This window comes from Astyanax mexicanus, chromosome 1 (assembly GCF_023375975.1).
Source record: "Astyanax mexicanus isolate ESR-SI-001 chromosome 1, AstMex3_surface, whole genome shotgun sequence".
NCBI classification, from domain to species: domain Eukaryota; kingdom Metazoa; phylum Chordata; class Actinopteri; order Characiformes; family Acestrorhamphidae; genus Astyanax; species Astyanax mexicanus.
This window is the reverse complement of record NC_064408.1, coordinates 96,599,637-96,611,721: the sequence shown is the minus strand read 5'-3', so window position 1 is coordinate 96,611,721 and position 12,085 is coordinate 96,599,637. Positions and strand designations below refer to the sequence as shown.

At 37.0% G+C, this 12,085-nt stretch overlaps 2 protein-coding genes across 2 annotated transcripts; both read left to right on the top strand.

Moving 5' to 3' along the window:
- Positions 1-3,026: 3,026 nt before the first annotated feature.
- On the top strand, positions 3,027-7,239 carry tagln3b (transgelin 3b). Its single transcript, XM_007248985.4, has 5 exons — positions 3,027-3,561; positions 3,996-4,210; positions 4,978-5,152; positions 6,253-6,355; positions 6,506-7,239. Exons 2-5 carry the CDS (start codon positions 4,031-4,033, stop codon positions 6,645-6,647), a joined length of 600 nt encoding a protein of 199 aa, XP_007249047.1. The 5' UTR covers positions 3,027-3,561; positions 3,996-4,030; the 3' UTR covers positions 6,648-7,239.
- Positions 7,240-8,340: 1,101 nt separating this feature from the next.
- On the top strand, positions 8,341-11,497 carry c1qtnf9 (C1q and TNF related 9). Its single transcript, XM_007248986.4, has 3 exons — positions 8,341-8,630; positions 8,963-9,025; positions 10,323-11,497. Exons 1-3 carry the CDS (start codon positions 8,444-8,446, stop codon positions 11,108-11,110), a joined length of 1,038 nt encoding a protein of 345 aa, XP_007249048.1. The 5' UTR covers positions 8,341-8,443; the 3' UTR covers positions 11,111-11,497.
- Positions 11,498-12,085: the final 588 nt, after the last annotated feature.

The following is a 12,085-nucleotide window of genomic DNA, read 5'->3' as shown; positions in this document are numbered from 1 at the left end:
ACAGGGTTTGTACATCCCTTGTGGTAATTTACAGCCATAAAACTAGCCTTTGGCTTCATCTTTAACTACTTAATACTACTTAATAATTACACACAGGTAGTTATTGGATTGATACAATTTAATATCTTACTTAAAATGTCTATATTACAGTGTCAGATTATCTGGATTAAGGATTGAGACATTTTACTCATGCTTTTTAAGTAGGGTTGTTTCTTGCTATCTACAAGGCCTATACACTGACATGCCAAGTATTAGTATTAGAATTGCATTTCTTTTATCATGTGCTATGGAATCTAAAGAACACAGCACAGAGCTGCCAGGATATACATGTGGTCTCTCCATGTATTATTGGTATATATGTATATGTATATATATTATGGACGTGATTCCTGCCAGAATTGCTTTTTTACACTGACGATTCTAGCCGAACATCTCTAGGCACAATCATTAACATCCACTGTCTACTATGAGGAGTAATGCCTTCTATGATGTATTCCCAGTACATGCGTGACACTGTGGATTAAAGAATATCAACTGTCTGCAAAATTTCAGAATGGTATGTCCCATTCATCTGGCACCCGCTATCAGTCCTCACTCAAATTTACATTGCCTTGCAATGAGCATGCTAGCCAGTGTTTTACCTCACTCACGACAATACCTCAGAGCTTATACAGGTGTGGGCATTTCCGAGCCATCCCCTAAGACTATAATGATAATAATATTTGTGTACATCATGTAATTTATTTATTTTCACTTTTTAGAACAAGATGTTATGTATGCAGTGCCTCACAAAAGTATTTAATCCCCAAAACTCAACAGATTGTCTGGAATATTCTGCACTCCCTGTATTTTTCACTATCCATCCATCATTAAAATTTAAAAAGCATTTAAACCATATGATGATGCCATCTCCATAATTCACTTCTAAAATGGTGTTTGTTGAGAAATGGAAAGTTCTCTAATCATAAAACCTTATGTAGTAATTTTTAGTAATTTTGACACTTTCTGGGAAACTACATGCATGATGTGTTTCTTCTCCTTTAAGACTTCCTCCCACTCAGGCCAGTTATGGAGAGCACTTGATGTCATTGACTGGTGATTTGGAGGTTTGAACAATGGTCTTATCTAGCCTCACAATTGATCCAGTTACATTCACTGGGATATCCAAAAGCTTAGATGTAGTCTTTTACTGTTTCTTCATCAATAATTACCTCAGATTTCTTTGTTTTTTTATTTTCTTAGCTTTCTTCTCAATTTAAAATGGCAAAGGTAACATGTGTTCTATTAGTTGACTCACACATAAGTATATTGTCTTTGTGTATGAGCCCTTTCAGTGTCCAGTGGCATTGACTTTTTTATAGATTTTTGTATTGATTTTTTGTATCTAAAGAAACGACAAACAACGTCTTGTCACATCCCCCACCAACATGGAACATTTTAGCAAAACATAAGGATATGTACTTAGTATTTACAGCAAAGGAGACTTGTGTTACCTCAGTCACAATATAAATACACTGCCTGCCTGCCTGCCAAAAAAAAAACTCGCCACCAAAATAAAAAGGTCACACACTTTAATAATTTATTGGACCATCTTTAGCTTTGATTGTGGCATGCATTAACTGTGGCATTGTTTCAATAAGCTTCTGCATTTCCACAAGATTTATTTCAATCCAGTGTTGCATTCATTTTTCACCAAGATTTTGCACTGATGATGGTAGAGTCTGACCACTGCACAAAGCTTTCTCCAGCACATCCCAAAGATTCTCAATGGGGTTAAGGTCTGGACTCATGCTCCCTGAATCACTCTTTCACAATTCCAGCCCCATTAATCCTGACTTTGTGATCTTTTCACTAGCCATCTATCATTAAAATTTAAAAAGCGTTTAAACCATATGATGCCGCCATCTCCATAATTCACTTTTAAAATGGTCTTTGTTGAGGAATGGAAAGTTCTCTAATCATAAAACCTTATGTAGTAATTTTTAGTAATTTTGACTCTTTCACAATTCCAGCTCCATTTATCTTGACTTTGTGATCTTGGAATATGACCGTATCATCATGGAAGAAAAAAATCCATTAATGGAATAACCTGCTCTATATTCAGTACATTCAGTTAGTCAGCTGACCTCATTCTTTCAGCACATACTGTTGCTGAACCTAGACCTGAACAACTTTAGAATCAACCCCACATCATTTGCTCAGTTAAATCAAGGTAGGAAATCATTTTTTTGACCAGACCGTGTAAATTTCATAAGCAGTTTTGTAATTCCATCATTTTAGTATGTAGACTGTATTTTTACTTTAGCACATTGTAGCCAGATAGATTTTACTAAGCCCTTTTTATGATGGGAAAGCAGTAGAACGCAGGCTGATTTAGCTATATCCTCTCAAAAAGCCATTTACTTTTGAGAGTTATGCTGGACAAGTAGGATAGTGCAGAAAGACTGGAGACCCTGTAAGTGTCTCACTCTAGGTGACAGATGTTCTCTGGGAGAACATTATGTTTGAAGCAAAGAAACTATCAGGCAGTCTCCCAGACTACCCCTCCCTTCTGTTCCAGAGCCCTATCACATACATTTTGACTAGGCCTGTCATGATAATTACATTTTACTTATTGTACGATATATACATGATCTCAATCATTTGTGCTGTCTTTAATATCCTTGCATTTTGTTTAAATACAAATAAACTTATATCAATTGTTTAGCCAGTCACACATCACCAGTGCATCAAAATCGCCTTCATAGACAAAAAAAGAGTCTGTGGCAAGAAAAGAAAATAAGTATATTGGTCCCTAAGTATTATTAATTAAATATTAATTGTCCTTCATAAAGGGTGCAATTGTATTATCATGCTGCTATATTATTATGTTAGTGACATTAAATGACCTTAAATTTAGAATAAGATTATCACAATTATTTGTGTGACAAAATTTCCTATAAAAAAAAGAAAAAAAAGCTGTAATAACAGGCCTACTTTTGACTAGTGATATTTATAGACACATGGGACATGAATTTTGCATTCAGTGGCATTACTGAAACAATCAAATAAAATGCCTTTCATACACAATAAACTATTGTTCTCCAACCATCTCTTCAGGTTTTATCTCCGACCCATATCTAACATATCTCTCTACAGCAAATCAAGGCCTTCTGAGGCAGTGTTCAGTTGTATCAGGTGGGGTCGATTAGGGTTGGATCCAAAAATCTGCAGGAAGACAGCTCTCCTCAAGCAGGGTCAAAGACCACTGGACTAAACAGTTTGATGCTTTTATTTATTTTATGTCTTTAAAAACCAATAGAAAACCAGCCTTAATGCACACGCGTGGGTCATCTCTTATCTAGCCGGGTCTGTGACACTGTCACATCAGCAGGTCTCCTGAGACCACCCAGTGACGTGTGTCTATATAAGGACCCCTGTGAGCCAGCAGAGAGCGTGTTTGAGCCCCGCCCCGCCCCGAGCTGCATGGATGCTTCACTTCAGCATCTTCAGGCTGCACACACTGGACAGAACACACACACAGAGCAGCACAGCTAAAGACTCCAAGCACTTCTGCTAGAGGTAAGGCCTGTTCTATTCTACTTTATGTCATTTTTGTGATTGTGTATGTCTTGTGGGATATTTTCACTCTTATGCGCGTCTGTGCGCAGTTGATTTACCACCAGTTTCTATATATTTTTTTGTTACTGAATGCAAGCCCATTGATCTCCATCAGAAATGATAAAGCTAATTGAATGTTCTGCAGTGCTTGGACATTCACATGCTTTAATTCTTTAAGGTCAGTGACTGAAATGGACGTGAACCACACCCTGTTCTGGCATACCAAAGTCACCTCGTCCTTTTATGGGAACAGCATTCATAATGATATTAAAGCATGTTGCATGTCTGTCTGGATTAATATACGCCAAATATAAGCCAAAATGAAAAAAAAACAGCAGTTTTAAATGTAATGCTATGAACAGCTGTTAATCTAGATTTGTGTCTTCAAATAATAGCTGACTTGGACGTGGTAAAGTAAAGCTGCAAGATCATGGCGAACAGAGGCCCCAGTTATGGACTGAGCCGTGAGGTGCTGGAGAAGATCGAGCAGAAGTACGATACCGATCTGGAGGTCCGGCTGGTGGACTGGATCATTGCACAGTGTGGAGGCAACCTGGAGAGACCACTGCCAGGAAAGCAGAACTTCCAAAACTGGCTTATGGATGGCACTGTGAGTTATCACATCGTCTCTAACTCTAATAATTAAATACGCTTTAAAAAAAAAGTGATCTGAAGTTTATTTGGAGTGATACTTTAAAGAAACCATTTTTGCCTTTCAGTTGTTTGCAAAGTTCACGCACAAATTAAAGATTTTTTCCTGGAACCCTGTGTCTAAAGCAAGAATGGTTTATGAGCACATTGGGCCCTTATCCTTTATAATGTATTTTTTATCTTTTACTGTATTTTGTATGTGAAATTTACTCTTAAAATTTGTGTGAGGTCTATGTCCCAAAAAAGACTATTTTTTAACAAACATCCTTCTTTAATTTCAAATAATTAAGCAGGCTTTCATTAGTATGTCTTTGAGACTGAAGTATTGATGTAAATTATCTAAGTGTTGTGATTGGCTGCCCTCATTCCAAATGCAGTTCAGCCTGATACACACCATAAAACTTTATGGGCTAAACAGCTGTAGACAGGATAAGTGGATATATGTAAATGCATTGTTTTTTTGTGACATCATAACATGCATTTAATACAGGCTATTTTTGCAGTTCCATATATAGGCCGAGGAATGATTTGGTATGTATTGAAAAACATGTTTTGTATTTACACAGTAACTCTGTTCAACTAGAGTACTCAAATAGATAAAAAATATTTATTCATACATTTTTTAAGAATAGTGTCTGATCACCTGAATCTCCACCTTTCAGATGAGTTCCTTGATTGAGACAAAATGTGTTCCTATTCTCTTTTTTTTTTTGCTCTTCACTGCAGATCCTCTGTAGACTCATTAATAGTCTGTACCCGCGGGGTAAGGAGCCCATTAAGAAGATCCAAGAAACTCAGATGGCCTTTAAGCAGATGGAAAAAATCTCACAGTTCCTTGTGGCAGCTGAAGCTTACGGAGTCATCACCACAGATATTTTTCAGACTGTAGATTTATGGGAGGGTATGAAGGAATTATTTTTACAAACACATCTTGCTAGACACCAATGTAAACCCTTAATGTTTACTTTACTATTTACACCTGCTTCCTAGCTTCTCTATAAGCTTCTTATAGGTCATTATGTAGGTAAACAATTACAGCCTGTGGCCTATCTGCTGGGTCAGCAACCTAATTAATCACTCATTATTACCAGATATTAGCACAGCACGGACACTGACATTGTGGTGGCATGATAGTGTGGGGCGTTGATATGACTGTATCAAGAATCGGGGTCCACCATTCAAAAAAACCCATCCAACAGCAAATTTAAGACTAGAAACTACCATAGGGGGCCTGTTGTAAAAACATAGCTATTTCTACTGTTACATCCACCTCATCCCAAATGTATTGGATGGAGCGCCATCATTCCAGAGAACACAGATTTACTGGAATACAGCTCAACACTGGGGGACTTTATACCACTCCACTCTGCCCCCTACCTAGCATTAGGCATGTGTGCCTTAGTATTTGTGCATTTGCACATATGTGTTAGCATTAGGTGCAACTTAAAGTAGCTAATTATAATGAATGCATTCCCAAATTCAGAAAGAAGATCTTCTATTGGAAGGAAAAAATGAAATCTGGAAAAAGAACATTCCAAACAATCATTTTACATGTATTAAATACACATATTTTAGGCCTAATCATATTCATAATCAGTTTATGGAATAACTTTCTGTAAGGCTTTTATCTTTTTGAAGTATTAAAACTTGATAATAATCACCAAAACTGTGAATAATTTTCATAACAGTTTTGTATAATGCCACATTTCATCTAAACCTACTCTGAGCCAAGTTCCTCAAAAGATCATTAGTGTTAAGATTTTGAATTCATAGGTCCTTAAGTTCGGTGTGAGGCTTGCTTGACTCATAAGGGATTTGTGCTAAGATGACTTTCTGAAACACAGCCCTGAATGTCTAGTATACAGTATACAGTATATAAGCATGAGAGCAGTTCTCATTTGCTTTTGCAGTAGTTGGTCTAGAACTGAAAGCCTGTGATGAACTGATGTTTGTGAGATCATGCTACAATCGATACAAAAGTTGTTGATTCTTCAACCACAGGAAAGGACATGGCTGCTGTTCAGCGGACTCTGATGGCTCTGGGCAGCGTGGCTCTCACCAAGGACGATGGACACTACCGTGGGAACCGAGACTGGTTCCACAGGTGAGCAGTCCCATTGTTTTTGAGTTTCTTAAGCTGGGAAATTTCAAGCTTTGGTACTAAGTCATGTCCGTTTGAACCTGTAAGCAGACTCTTCAGATCTCACTGTCATGTGAACTCTGAACCCTGAACTTCTCTGATCTCCACTGACAGGACGGCTCAGTCCAACCGGCGAGAGTTTTCTGAAGAGCAGCTGCGGCAGGGTCAGAACCTGATCGGCCTGCAGATGGGCAGCAACCGCGGGGCGTCCCAGGCTGGTATGACCGGATATGGCATGCACCGCCAGATCATGTAAACCTGCCTCATGGTCTGAGAACCTGCCTCAAACACCCAGAAGCCCTTAATCCACACAGAGCAGAATCTACTTCAGTCACGACATTGATCCTCAACTGATGAGTCAGTGATGGAGGTGGAGCACTTTCAGCATCACAGGCCAAGTCTAAAGACTATAGTCTTTAAAGTCCATATCTAAAGTTCTTCATTATAAATTATAAGCATGCTTAATGTGTGCATTATTTTTTTAATTTTAGTGTAACTTGTATTTTATAAGTTTCAAAAAATATTGTATACAATTTTATCTAATAATATTAAATATTTCATGCCCATGTTTTAAACAGCTACAGCATTTCCTATATACATTCAGTATTAAACATTCTGCATATCATACAGATTCTTTGTTGAAAAATATCTGTATATATGTCTTCAATTATGATGCTGTGCCAATGTTCCTAAAATATATGACATATTAAGAGTTAAAGAAACCAAACCTGGATATATAATAATGCTTTTATCTTGTGTGTGACTGTTTTAAGATGAGTTTTAAATGATGCACATTTCTTTGCTGATGTTTGATGAAAATGTTGAATAAACTGGTTTGCTGTCTAAAAGGCCAGTCTCGCAATTTTCTTGAATTTTCTTCCTGTGTTTTAATTTGTGTGTGATTATGCACCAAAAACACCTAAACTCAGTTTTTCAAAGCTATTTTCTCAATCCTTATTCATCTTTCTGAATTCAACAGGCTGTGTTTGTAATGTTGCTTTGAGACCGGTATTAGTAAATAAGCTTGGTTCTGATTGGCCCTGTATTGTACCACTTATACATCCTTAAAAGGGTGGAGCTTTGCTCCTGGAGGTGGCTACTTTTTAATTCAAAAAGTTTGTAGCTTAGTTTTCATGTTTGATAAATGTTTGATAATATTTTACGAGGCCATATACTGTAGATGGAAAAGGCCACTATTAAAGGGAACACTATAATATATGGGGTCAGCACTAACACATTTGATTAAATAAGCTGTTGCCATTTACTACTGAAGCAGAGATTGATTAAAGCAGTTAAATACACATGAATTGGTTTGATATCTCTAATCTCTAAGACAGTATGTGAGTCCACTACCCATTTATTGTTTTGTGATCTATGGGCTCTGTAAATCAGAAAACAGCCTTAATGGTCCATCACTAATTGACAGCTACTAGAATTACATCCCATGACTTTGGTAGCTAAAGAGCACTACACCGATGAGTGGGACATGTGTACAGCCTATTGCACTGAATATGGATCTGAGTCAGTCAGTTCTAACCAGATGCCACCAATGACATTCATTTCCACCCACTACGCTGTCCACTGTGGGAGGTAATGCCTTCTGTGATCTATTCCTGATTAAATGTATTCACAACAAACATAATGTTACTGCTGCAATGCTGCAGTTTACAAACATCTCAATTTACAGATTTCTACCCTATAGGTAGATTCAGTTGTAATAGTCACTAAATATCTATAAAAATAAAACACAAGCTGTTTTTGTTCAAGCAGTTGTTTGTTGCTCAGTGAGATGAATTTCTAAGGCATTCCTAGTTGATCATTACCTAAACGCCAAATATGCGAAGGACCTGCGACTTCAAGGAGGACACAGGTGATGTGTAACAAATATAACTCAAATAAGTAACCTGTATAACTGCTGTCTGGCCAATAGTGTTTCTTCTAAGATACTGTGAAGTCATCAGATCTCAAGCTGTAGATATTATTTAACATTAGCTTGTGCAAACAGGCTGGTTTCTGAACTAATTCTCCAGGGCATATCTAGCTGTACAAATCATGTTGTTTGCCATGAAATTCACAGTTCTCTATCTAGTAGCATTGGTTCATGCTGCAAAGCAGGACACTCCTGGAAAAAGTGATGACTGTGTTTGCGGACACCCCGGAATACCTGGCAACCCCGGACACAATGGAATGCCAGGGCGCGATGGACGAGATGGGGCTAAAGGTGACAAAGGAGATCCAGGTGAGAAAATGGCCAAAATTGAAAGCTTTTAAATCTGCCTGTCAGGTCACTTTTGAGCCGAGGTAGAAGATTAGACAGGCACATGTGCATATGAAAAAAATCCAGTAATATATGACATTTCACAAAATATGCAGTTTTATCTAGTTTAACAGCATCTTTAGGGTCTATGTATAATAGTTTAATATGCAAATAAGTCTTGATCTTGTCTATTAACAAACAATATAATGGTCTTTTTAAGTGAAACATATCCTGATTTTGTACTTCTATACATATCTATTGCTAAAAAAGTTACATTTGCATTATTTGAAGTTGATATTTGTTTCTTTATACAGGTGATAATAAATCGTGTGGAGCAGAAGGGAGAGATGGGCCAAAAGGAGACAAAGGAGAATCTGGTAAAGTTTCTGTTGCTTTACATCACCTTGTTTTTTTTTTTTTTTTTTTTTTTAAGTTTTTTGCAATTAGAAACTAAAATTTTAGTCAAATATGTACAAAATGCTGGTTAATAAAAATGCTTGTAATTATTGAAGGTTATAACATGACAACAATATTAGATATTTTAAAGAAACAAAAAAATGCAAAACTGACTTGACTGACTCATCTTGACATGGATACACAACTCACTCATTGCTTGTTTCAGACTTGAGCTTTTTAGGCACAGTTAATGCAGTAAGTAAATGATACTTCTTGTTTTTGACCTTACAGGTGACTGACTTTGTCTTTGAGTTTTGTTACAGTTAATCATTAATTTTGTTCTCCTGCTTTACCATTCTCTTACAATTACAGTAGATTTGATATGGCTTCAAATTATATTTGATTTGACTTTTTTTTTGAAAAATCTATTTGAAGGACAGTACAAAGTGCTATATGAAGTAAATGCAGTATAGAAGAAGATATTACCATGAAAGGTTGGCTAGTATGTAGTTTGCTAGCAGATTCACATCAAATCACATTAAACAATTATTTTGATATTATAACCTGTGCTTTACAAAATATTGACTTAGCAAACTTAACAAATGAAAGTGATTGAGCATCACTGTTTGCCAACTGCTAGCTTAAGCTTGCTGAAGAGATTGCAGCTGATCAGTTTGGTTAGCATTTAGCCATTTCAACTTTTTTTGAGAAGACCCAGAGTGGATAACAACACTAACAAACAAGAATAAATAGTTTGCTCTTGTTACGTTTCTAAGATATGTTATGCTAGGCTATTCTATACTCTGTGGCATTGAGCTGTCATCTACTAAACCAGGTGTATTGTTTTTTTTCCACAATCCCTTCATTAAATGAAAGTCACAGTGTTTCACCATAAGGTATTTATAGGCTTCTGAAAATGCCAATGAGCAACTAAATCTACATACTAAATGCTTATACATCAAACTTTTTTTTTTACTTTTTTACAATGCAATGCCTACAGCTAACAACACAAGCTAAAATTCTTTACTTAAAATATGGCTCACACACCCCATAGGCTTAAGATTCTCATGTCATTTTCAAAGTACAGGAAGATTACTGGCTATGGTAATTCAAAACAGGTGATTAAAATAGGTGCAGCAGATAGACAAGTTGGACATGTTGAAAATTGTATCCCGTAATAGTTTATCTTTTAAGCATAAGTAAGTACTGCTCAGGATAAAATGGAGGTTAGGCAAATTAAGGTTGTCAGCATAGAAAGGACTTTTGGTGTCTCTGCAGGTGTTCCAGGGATAGACGGGATTAAAGGCCGACGTGGAGATGCTGGGGAAAGAGGCCCACCTGGTAAAATGGGGCCCCAAGGCTTTCCGGGACCACTTGGTCTTAAAGGTGCGAAGGGAGACACAGGAATGCCGGGGCCACAGGGCATCAAAGGGGATGTGGGGCCTCCGGGGCCTAAAGGGCCACAAGGAATCACTGGAAATCAAGGAGATAAAGGCTTGCCAGGACCAATAGGGCCACCAGGTAGACCAGGACCTAAAGGCGATCTAGGCCCTCCCGGTCACAAAGGCAGCATTGGCTATCGTGGTGATAAAGGTATAAAGGGTGATGTTGGGGAGGCGGGGCCTAAAGGAGACATGCCTGTAATACCCCAAAGTGCCTTTTCAGTTGGCTTGACTACTCAAAGCAAACTACCAGCTGCTAACATTCCAATCCGCTTTGACAAAATCATCTACAACCGTCAGAATCACTTTGACACAGAGAGCGGTCGCTTCACCTGTGCTTTCACTGGTACGTATTACTTTACCTACCATATCACTGTCTTCTCCCGAAATGTCAGAGTAGCTCTCGTGAAAAACGGCCAGAATATTGTTCACACTATGGACCTTTACCAGAATGGCGAGGACCAGGCCACAGGAGGCTCTGTACTCTATCTGCAGGCTGGAGATAAGGTGTGGCTTCAGGTGGTAGGAGGGCTGTCTTACAATGGACTCTATGCAGATGAAGATGATGATACAACTTTTTGTGGATTCCTCCTCTTTGCTGAGCCACAAAACTCTTCATATTAATAAGTACTTACAATTGTTAATTAAAATAATAAAACAGCAGATAGATGTGAATCAGTTCACCAATTCAAAAAATACTGTGTGATCCTAATCTGATGTAAGCAATACTAGGTTGGGCTCTAAATGGAGTTAATGTCATATTCATAAGTTTTGTCACATTATTTCCTGTAAAATACATTTGGGACAGTGAGCTTTACGCAACCAAAAAAAGTAGTGCTATACCTTGATTGTCTGACATTATTAGGGAAACAATTATTGTGTAATACCATTGCACATTTGGAAATGTCTTACCATTTGTATAAAAAAATGTTGGCTAATAATATTTGAGAGATTATAACAACCGTACTGTTTTATGTATAATCAATAATATAATAAAATAATTGAAACATGCAGAGTTTTTAATTGATTTGCTAGCTTGAATATTCAGAATGATCATTTATTAACTTATTTTTCCTTTTATTCATTCATTGTTTTGAAACAACAAAGTGTAGTAAGTGAGTTCTTTTTAATCTGTGCTTTTCAGTAACGCTTTTATTTACTACAATTTATATTGGTGTCATTGGTGTGACAGCAGAATTTGGTAAGGTTATTCCATTCTTTATGGCAGATCCTGTCAAGCACTGTCAGATTAACCATAAGGAAACAGGTGGGACAGTGTTTTAGAATAGACATTTAAGAATAATCCTAAATACTGAACTGCAGTGAGATGACCTTTCAAAGCACACTTACCTTACTGACTATCAAAAGTTTAACCCTTAAATATATACCAACCAACATGAATAAATGCAACATAACATATGGCTACAGTTGGTGCTCTAATTACAAGTCATGTGGTATCTTTTAAGTTAATTTCACATTAATTAAGCATTATGGTTTTACATGTGTTGTTTTATTAAACTTTACCTACATTACCAACCATTCAAAGGAACCTTTAAATAAAAGCTGTTTTATTGTCAGAATGTCAACACTTTAATCATT